Below are 9,875 nucleotides of genomic sequence, written 5' to 3'. Positions count from 1 at the left end.
ACATAAAAGAAATAAATATTTTAAAAATGTTGAAAAGGATTTATTTGATAGGTTTAATGGCACAGTAGCTCTATTCTATTCTATTCTATTCTATTCTATTCTATTCTATTCTATTCTATTCTATCCATCTAAGCTAATCTGGCTACCTCCTCGCCAAAATATCTGAGATACTTGTATTTTAGTATTGGGCTGGCTCTTTCTGCTTCAGGTGTGTTCCCATGGTGGCTTGGTGAATTTCTCTCTCTCTCTCTCTCTCTCTCTCTCTCTCTCTCTCTCTCTCTCTGCATGTGTGTGTGTCTTCCTGTCTCTCTGTCTCTGTCTCTCTGTGTGTCTCTGTCTCTGTGTGTCTCTATCTGTGTCTGTCTGTCTCTGTGTGTGTGTCTGTGTCTCTTTCTCTCCCTCTCTCTGTCTCCCTATCTCTCTCTCTGTCTCTCTCTTTCTCTGTGTGTCTGTGTCTGTGTCTCTCCCTATCTCTCTGTCTCTCTTTTTGTCTCTCTGTGTCTCTGTCTCTCTCCTCCCCTGGTTAGGATCAAGTCTAGTCCTATTCTCTTTCGTTCAGCCATTGCCTGATCAGCTTTTATCCACAAGTCAGAGAATAAGCGTGGAGCAATGTTTGCACAACTTCCAGGCAGGAGATACTTAGAATAAATGTTACAGTGCCAGGTCCAGATTACAACCAGGTATGAGTGCAGAGAAATCAGCATGTGAGTAATACAAGGATAACCTTTACCCAGGGCACAATGACATTATGTGTGCAATGCTGCGCATATGGTCTGGCTCCAAAAGGCCAAGAAGGGAGGAAAAACTTTTAAAGGCTGCAAAGGAAGGTCCCCAGGGATCTATTATGGATCTTAAACACAGTACCCATCTCCCCCGAATTCACATAACGTTGTCCTTCTCCCTTGGTTGACTGAAGGCCAGATTGAATAAGGGCTGCCAGTCCTATGCAGCCATGTCTCCAAAGCTAATCTGCAGGATCTCCTCCTTTACAGTTTCCTATTGTGCCTTCCTTCTCTGCTTTCTCTCTGTTCTAAGGGCTTCTATAGTAAACCATTCAAATTCCAAAGTCATGAGAATGGTGAGGTTTTGTTGTTTTTTTACCCATGCATAATGAGTAAACAGGTCAAGGAGTATGGCCCAGCCTGCCCTGGGTGACACTAGGCTGAACAGAATAGATTTTTCCAACAGTGCCTGTCCCTAAATCGCTCCATTTTGTAAGGTAGTTGGTTTGGCTTGAGTTACTCCATTTTCAGCACAACTGGCACAACACATGCTCGAATCTAGAAGCAAATAACTTCTATTTGCCAGCACAGGAGGCACAAAGTGGTTGTTTATATTTGGCAATTAAAAAAATCAATTCGCACTGGGCTGTGCTGGCATGTGCCTGTAATTCCAGCACTCAGGAGGCAGAGTCAGGTGGATCTGTAAGTTCCAGTCAGCCTAATACAGAGTGAGTTCCAGGACAGCCAGAGCTACAAAGAGAAATTCTGTCTTAAAAAAACAAACAAAAAGCCTCCCAAACCAAACCAAAACCAAATCATATCTGTAGCTTTACCAGACAAGCACTGGTAAAGTGCTTGTCTAGCACACAGAAAGCCCTGGGTTCGAAGCCCAGCACTGCATAAACTGGATGTGGGGTGCATACGTGTCATCCCAGCACTTGGGAGGTGAGGAAGGAAGATCAGGTGTTCAGGGTTATCCTCCACTACATACTGAGTTCGAGGCTAGACTAGGCTACAGAAGACCCTTCTCATGAAAGAAAAAATTATAAACTCGGAGCCTAAGATGCTGCTAAGCTCCTAGAATAGCTCAAGTCTGTGGTGAGTAACAGCCAGTCCAGGTGGGGAGACAGTGGTTCCCAGTTTCCTGCAGCCTCCTTCCTGCTGTGAAGGAGACCCAGTGACCTGCTTGAAACTCCCACCTACTGCCACTGTCCTGCAGTGAAGTATGTATGAGCAGGCTGCAATCAGGACTTACAATTCCCAGAATTCATTGGATATTAGCCCATGGTCCCATCTAAGCTTTCGAATGGCAGTGCACAAGGACTCTGTAATGACAAGCCGGACTGAAGTTTTAGCAAATCGGAAGTTGGTGTTGATACAAACTTTTTCCAGCCTTTAAGAAAACTGCACCGCATGACAGACTCCAAGGTGACAGACACTCACGCAAGAGCCTTTGGGAAGCGCCAAGAAGCCCTGAACTGTGTGAGCTCTGTCCCTCCATCCCTCCCTCCCTCAATTTCTTTTGTGTGCTTTCTCCTCTCTCCCTCCATGTTTGCCTCTCTCCCGTCTTCCTCCTTATTTCCTCTGTCTGTCCTTTTTGTTTCTTTTACATGGTTTTATGTTTGCTGCTGCTGAGCTCTCTCCTCCACGTATACAGTCCAGGATCTCACCCAGGGGATGGTGCTACCCACAGCTGGTAATTCTTCACACCTCAATTTATGCGCTCAAGACGCCTGTCATATTAATGCCCGTCTTACACGAGGTTCAAGATTCTGTCAAGTTGACAACACTAACCATCATGTCCTGTCTTAAAAAAAAAAAAAAGATAGCCCTCCCCACCCCCCAAAAGGTAAAAGAACGGGGTATGGAGCTCAGAGGTAGAACTTGCTAGCATACTATGCAGTGTGTTTAATGTCTGAACTACACACAGAAAGAGAAAGCACTTACAAAAACCAAAGGGCCAAGTGTCCGCTGAGAATGGACAGACATTAAAGAATTCACACAGCTTTTATTAAATTTATATTCCTTTCACAAACACCAAAGTCACTGGCCTACTTCAGCAGGAGTTTTCGGTTTTGCCTGTATGTATAAGCCCTGGTCAGAAGGAAAAAGAAGAAGGAGGTTAGTGGGTCACGTGGGCATGCCTGTTGCTATAACAGTTGGGAGGTTGAGAAAGGAGGATTGTCCTGAGTTCCAGACTAGCCTTGGTTACAGAGACCATTATCTCAAAAAAATCCAAACACATGGGTTGTGAGATGAGTCATAAGGTAAAGGAAACTGCCAACGTGTCTGCCCATCTGGATCTGAGCCTCAGGACACACAGTTGACAGCGAGAACAGACTCTAGAGAGCTGTCCGCTGACCTTCACAGGCCTGTCTTGGTATCCGTGGGCTACACTTCATACACACACACACACACACACACACACACACACACACACACACACACAAGATAGATAGATAGGTAGATAAATAGGATAGATGATAGAGATGATATATAGATAAAAGATAGATAGATAGATAGATAGATAGATAGATAGATAGATAGATAGATAGATCGATCAATCGGTGGATGACAGCTAGCTAGGTGATGCATGGATATATTGATATATTGATAAAGGGTAGCTAACTAGATAGATGACAGATGGATGAGTTTACAGGTAGATGAATAGATAGATGCTGATAGATTGGATAGATTGATGGATTGCAGGATGGGGGAAAACAGGCTAGAACTGACCACTGACCCCACACATCAGAGGCTCGGCCAGAGATGTCATTGTTTCTGGTCAGGGCTGAGAGAACGTGGAATCAAGGGAACTAGGAGCAAGGATGGATGGACAGAGGGAGAAATACCAAAGGACAGAGACTGAGTACCATGACCAAACAGCACCCCCTCTCAAAGCTATGTCCCCCACTTTCCCACTCCCCAGCTTCTGCCCAAGTGGCCCTTTTGGAAAGTCTTTGCCGGTGTAATTAAGACAAGCTAACGTCACTGCGGGTTTAAGATCCAGCCTGTATCCAAACACTGGGGTCATTATATGAGAAAGACAAGGCCTCGGTGTGTCTCAGAGAGAAAACAAAACACTTACTAATGAACGGGAACCTAGATGTCCCTGGCTAGGACCCAAACTAACAGCAAAAGGCGTCTGTGGGACAAGTGCTCCCTAGCACACGGAAGCTTGGAGTCCACCCCCACCTCTCAGTGACAAAGGCATGGTGGATCACACCTGTAAACCTGCACTAGGGGGCTGGAGGCAGGAACATCAGGAGTTTCAGGTCAGTCTCAGCTACACCAGGAGACTGAGTTTGAGACTAGCCTGGGCTGCATGAGACCCTGCCCCTGAAAATCAAAGAGAAAAAAATCAAAAAGTCAGAGGAAAGCCTGGAATCTCTGCCTTCAGTTCTCATCTGTCCTCCTTGCTTACCTGTGCACAGGGATTATCTACCAGGGATCTGGACAGACCCAGCCTCTCTTTCCCACTCAAACTGAAGACAAATTGGTATACCTTATTGTCAGCTGTTTGCGCTGTCCTGTTCCAGACCAGCCTAAAAGTCTGGTCATTGTCCTAAGCCCTTGGTCTCCTTGGATAACAGAAACATAGCAGGGCTGGGAGGGCTGGAGAGATGGCTAAGTGGTTAAGAGCATTAGCTTCTCTTCCAGGGGACACAGATTTGATTCCCTTTACCTATATGGTGACTCAGAACCATGTGTAACTGCAGTCACAGAGAATCCAACGCCTTCTTCTGGCAGGCACGAGGTGCACAAACTTACATGTAGGCCAAAAACAAAACAAAAAACAAACAAAAACCTCATTCACATAAAAATAAATAGATCAGCCCAGGATGAGATCACATCACCAGCACTGACCTCCTGGGAACAGGCTTGTTCTCTCAGGCACTTAGGACTTCACACCAACCTGCAGAAGCAGGTCTGAGATTAATGGCTCAGTCAACCACACCTTGACCGGACCTGCTCGTGGCCCCTACCCATATGCCAGGCCCTCCCTTGTTTAAAATCGAATTTCTAGTCACCAAGCTGTGTCTGCAGTCCTTGAACTTCATCTTCCCAACATGGCCACTGTGATGAGAATGTCTTCCTTCCTACCCACCAAGGAGCTCTCTTTGCCTGCCTTGGGGGACCCAAGTCATTTGGAATCTGCCGGTCGAGGACGCCAGTTACAGGAAGTCAGGGGCAAAGCTCAGCTGTAAGATACAAGCTAAGGAATGTCCAGCGTTGCCAGCTGCCAAAGGCAGCTGAGAGACAGGTGTGGGATAAGCGATCCACCCTCGGGGTCTCCTTTGCCAATGTCTGGCCCACAAATCCAGACCTTCACATATTTTACATTTACTTTTATGTGTGTCTGTGTGTGGAGTGCCATGCGTGTGGATGTCGGCAGAGGTATGGGAGCCATTTTCTCCTTCCATCATGTGGGTCCTGGGGAGCCAACTCAGGTTCCCAGGCAGAAGAATTTATCCGCTGAGCCATCTGGACAGCCCTAGACAACAACTTCAAGAGAGAAGAACTGAACATAGTCTGCAGACATGCTCTACCTCTCAGCCATATAATGGCCGTCTCAGATGCTCTACGGCAGAGCCACGTCCCCCAGCCTCTCACTGGGGAATTCTAGGCAAGGGCTCTCCCTCTGAGCCATGCCCCCATTCCTCCCAAGAATAAGTTTCTGTGGCTCTAAGCAATCTTGTAGGTAGAGGTGTCCCTCCTGTGTGCCCTGGCTGTGTACTGTGAGCTGTACACATTTATCATTAGTGCCAGGCTAATAACTTGTCATCCCAGTACTAAGAAGTCTGAGGAAGAAAAGGAGTCCCAGATTAGCCTGAGGTCCATGAGAACATCGCAAAAAATTAACAGCTGGGCACGGTGGCATTTGCTTTTATTCCCAGCACCGGAGAGGCAGAGACACTTGGATCTCTGTGGTTTGGAGGCTAGCGAGGTCTACACAGTGAGCCAGATTAGCCAGGTGTACATAGTGTTCTGTCTCAAAAATGTTTAACAAATGAATATATGTTGAATATATGACAATGTTGAAGAATATATAAAAAATCTGGCTAGGTAAACCTTGGTATGATCTGTACATCCGTTCTTTTAGTTTCAGACAGAATCTTACCGAATAGCCCTGGCTATCCTGGAACTATGGACACCAAGCTAGCCTTGAATTCTCAGAGATCCAACTGCCTCTACCTACTAAAAGCATGAGCCACTTTTCTTCCTCCTCTCCCTTTCTTTTCCTCCTCTTCGTTTTCCTCCTTCATTCTCCTCCTGTTTTTAATGGAAGAAGAGACCCACAAAGATAGGGGGAAAAGCTGGGGACCTTTATAGCTTTGTGATTTGGGGGTGAGGGAGAGAGAAAATGAGAGACAGGGAGAGGAGAGAAGGAAAGGTAGAAGGTAAGGGAAGAGAGGAGCAGCCATGCTGGATCGATGGCTCAGGGGTTCAGAGAACTCACTGGTCTTACAGAGAAGCAAGCTTGGTTCCCAGTGCTCACATGGCGGCTCACAATTACTTCAACTCCATCTCACAGGAATCCTCCTGTGCCTTCTGGCCTCTATGAGCTCTGCACTCACATGCACACACTCCCCACAAACACACACACACACACATACACACACACACACACAAAATTAAAAATAATGTCTTACTGGCAGTGGTGACACACGCCATTGACCTCAGCACTCCAGAGGCAGAGGCAGTTGGATCTGGATCTGTTTGAAGCCAGCCTGCTCTACAGAGTGAGTCAGAGTATAGCCAGGGCTACACAGTGAAACTCTGCCTCAAAACGACAACAACAACAGTCTTTAAAGAGAGGTGAGAGAGCAGGAGAGATAAAGAACAAGAAGCGAGACAGGAACTGAAGGGCATAGTGATGGGGGACATCAAAGACCCCTTCATGCATCCATTTCCTCTTCTTTTCTTCTGTTCTCACTCTTCCAGCCCCAATTCTGTATTTTTTGAGATGGGGTCTCATGTAGCTCAGGCTGGCCTCAAACTCACTATTTACTCAATGATCACCATGACCTTGTGACTGTCTTCCTCCACCTCCTAAATGCTGTGATGGCAAATGTGTGACGCATACCTCGGTCATCTAAACCTGGGGATTGAACCCACGACTCTGAGCACACTAGGCAAATACTCCACCAATTGAGCCCCGTCCCCCGCTTTGTGAGATAGCATCTTTCTGTGTAGCTCAGACTGGCCTTGAACTTAGACCAATCCTCCTCTTCCGAGCCTAAGTGCTGGGACCATAGTAGTGGACCACCACACCTGGTTGGTATCCACGTCTGAGTGACTTGGGGACAAAGGGGTTTCGGAGTAACTCACGCGATCAGGATCACCAAGAAGGTTAGGATGGCCAATCCCACAGTCACCATGTCTCCCACCAACACCATATTCCTCAGTTTTCTGTCATCCTGGAACTTCAGAGTCATGCGGGACTGCCCATCCTCTGGACAGAGAGAAGTAAAACTCAGCTTCAAACCATTGTCCTCGGCCACCTCCTCCACCTCCCCTGTTCAGGGGCTTCCCACCCAGCACCATGGACCAGGCTCCTAAGTACCATTCACCTAGGGCAAACACTATAGCCTGTCCTGTCCCAGGGACAGCCCAAGCCAAGGGCTAAGTGAACCACACTTCTTGTTGCCTGTGAGGAGGAAAGAAGTTGGACCCAAACCCAAGAAAAAAGTTGGGTGTCGTGGCTCACAACTGTCATCAGAACACTTGGGACACTGAGGCAGGAGGACTACTCTAAGCTGAGGGTTACAGAATGAAACACTATCTCTTTAAATGGAGGATGGTGGGGAGGAAATGAGAGAAAGAGCAATGGAAATGGGAGAGAAGGAAGTGAAAAGGAGGGAGGGAGGAAAGGCATCAACCCAGCCCTGCAACCACAAACCTGTGCCTTGTGGCTGGAGACCCCACCTCCACCTCCTCCTAGAGCTTCGTGGCATCTTCCCCTTTCTTCTCTCCCCTGCAACTCTTTCTACAACCAAGACTCTTGGCTTGACCTCCAAACTGTAACTGTGTCCTACCCACCCTCCGGACACACTGAAAGAGTAAACTTTTTGATTAAAAATAAGTCAGGCAGGGTGGCACACACCATCAGGCAGATCTATGTGAGTCTGAGGCCAGCCTGGTCTACAAAGGGAAATCTTGTCTCAACAAATCAAAAAACAAAACAAAACAAAACAAAAAACAAACCTCGAAACTAAACAAACCAAAAGCCAAAAATGAGCAGGCGAGTCCTTTTGTGGGGTTCTAATTGGAATAAATAATCAGCCGTGGAAAAGATTCAGGTGTCAATTAGGGGGAATTAGTGGGCAGGTGTGAAATTGGTGTTGCCGAGGACATGGCCCAGTAGGTAATGCTGGCTACACAAGCATGGGGACCTGAGTTCGAATCTCAAACCTATGCAAAGAGCTGGGTAGAGTTATACACACACTGTTAACAGCAGGGCTGTGGGAGGCCGAGACAGATAGATTGCCTGAGACTTATGGATACCAGTCAGGCTCCAGATCCAGCAAGAGACCCTCTTTCGAAGGTTGGAGAGAGACAGAGGGGACGCTGGTGTCTTCCTCTGGCCTGTGCATGTTTCTCTCCACAGCTACATGTTCACACATGCTACACACATACACGCCACACACATACACAGGGAACTGGTCTGTTATCAAGAGACCATTGCGGCTATCGGAGACAGTGTCCTTAGAGCTACCCACATGTTCTGTATGGAGAAGGCAGATACCCGCGGTTCCTTCTTAAAGACTGTGATGGTCTGAGTGAGAATGGTCCCCAAAGGCTCATAAAATACTTGGTCACCATGGAGTGGCATCGTTTGAAAGGATTAGAAGGTGTGGTGTTGTCAGAGGAGGGTGTCATTGGAGGTGGGCTTTAGGGATGCAAAAAGTCCATTCAAAGCTCAGAGACTCTCTCCCTTCTTTAGTGCTGCTTGCACATCTGGATGTAGAACGCTCTGCTACGTCTCCAGGATTGTGTCTGCCTGCGTGCTGCCATGATGATAATGGAGTAAACCTCACTTTGGTCCCGTGGTTCTAGTTTTAGAGTCAAGGACAGGAGAAAGGGGTTAAGAAATCCCCCTTCGTGACTAAGGAAAGCCACTGAGGTCAGGCATGTGTCAGGGCTGTCCCTGCGTGGAGACCCAGACACACCACTGAGTGAAGTTGTGAAGGTGAAGCCTGGATTGTCCTGGAGATGCCAGAACCATGGGTTACCTGCTGAGGAGGCTGCTAACAGGGAGCAGAGCCAAGAGAGAGAAGTGTGTGGCAGTCAACAGAGCTGAAAGGAGCTGGGGATCTGAAGAGCTTTGACATCAGACACGGAGACGCAGAGTTTGGAGTTTGCCCAGCTGGCTTTTGGTCTTACCTTGGTCCAGCATTTCCTCACTGTGTTCCCTTCCCTCCCATTTGGGATATTAATCCTGTGCCACGGTATGTTGAAATATGTGATCTGGTTTTTTTTGTTTTTTGTTTTACTTTACAGAGGGTTACAGTTAAGAGATTGGCGCGTCTCAGAAGAGACTTCGAACTTTAAAATGGAGTTGAGGCTGTGATAGACTATGGGGACTTTGGAAGTTGGACTAAATGCATTTTGCACTTTGATCTGGCTACAAGCCTATTGTAGCCAAGGAGTGTGATGTGGTGGCTTGAATGAAAATGGCCTAGATGATGATGATGATGGACTAAACTGTTGAAACACTAAGCCAGCTCCAGGTAAGTACTTTTTCTCCTCCAAGAGTTGACATGGTCATGGTGTCTCTTCACAGCCACAGAACACTGATTAAGACAAACACTATGGTAATGATGATGATGATGATGATGATGATGATGATGATGATGATGATGATAGTAAGGTCTGGAGAGATGGCCCAGTGGGTTGGGGAGGAGCACTGACTGATCTTCCAGAGGACTTGAGTTCAATTCCCAGCACTCACCTGGTGGCTCACAACTGCCTGTAACTCCAGTAAAAATAAATTGTTAAATACAGAATAATGGGCTGGAGAGATGGCTCAGCGGTTAAGAGCACTGACTGCTCTTCCTAAAGGTCCTGAGTTCAAATCCCAGCAACCACATGGTGGCTCACGACCATCTGTAATGAGATCTGATGCCCTCTTCTGGTGTGTCTGAAGAC

General features: G+C 47.1%; 1 protein-coding gene across 8 annotated transcripts in view; it reads right to left on the bottom strand.

Annotated features, from left to right (window-relative positions):
- Positions 1 to 2,606: 2,606 nt before the first annotated feature.
- The window catches only part of Izumo2 (IZUMO family member 2), a 12,738-nt gene continuing 5,469 nt past the window's right edge, over positions 2,607 to 9,875 (bottom strand). For all 8 annotated transcript variants that reach the window (NR_197284.1, NR_197289.1, NR_197286.1 and 5 more), the window contains 2 exons: positions 7,056 to 7,179; positions 2,607 to 2,816 (listed from right to left, as the gene is read on the bottom strand). Coding sequence is in view for 4 of the 8 variants with exons in the window: in NM_001432420.1 (NP_001419349.1) it covers positions 2,774 to 2,816; positions 7,056 to 7,179 (167 nt within the window). In the remaining 4 variants the exon portion in view is untranslated. The remainder of the gene's footprint in view (positions 2,817 to 7,055; positions 7,180 to 9,875) is intronic.

This window comes from Rattus norvegicus, chromosome 1 (genome assembly GCF_021556685.1).
Source record: "Rattus norvegicus strain SHRSP/BbbUtx chromosome 1, alternate assembly SHRSP_T2T, whole genome shotgun sequence".
NCBI lineage: Eukaryota > Metazoa > Chordata > Mammalia > Rodentia > Muridae > Rattus > Rattus norvegicus.
The sequence above is the reverse complement of the archived record's forward strand: the minus strand, read 5'-3'. Positions and strand labels throughout refer to the sequence as shown.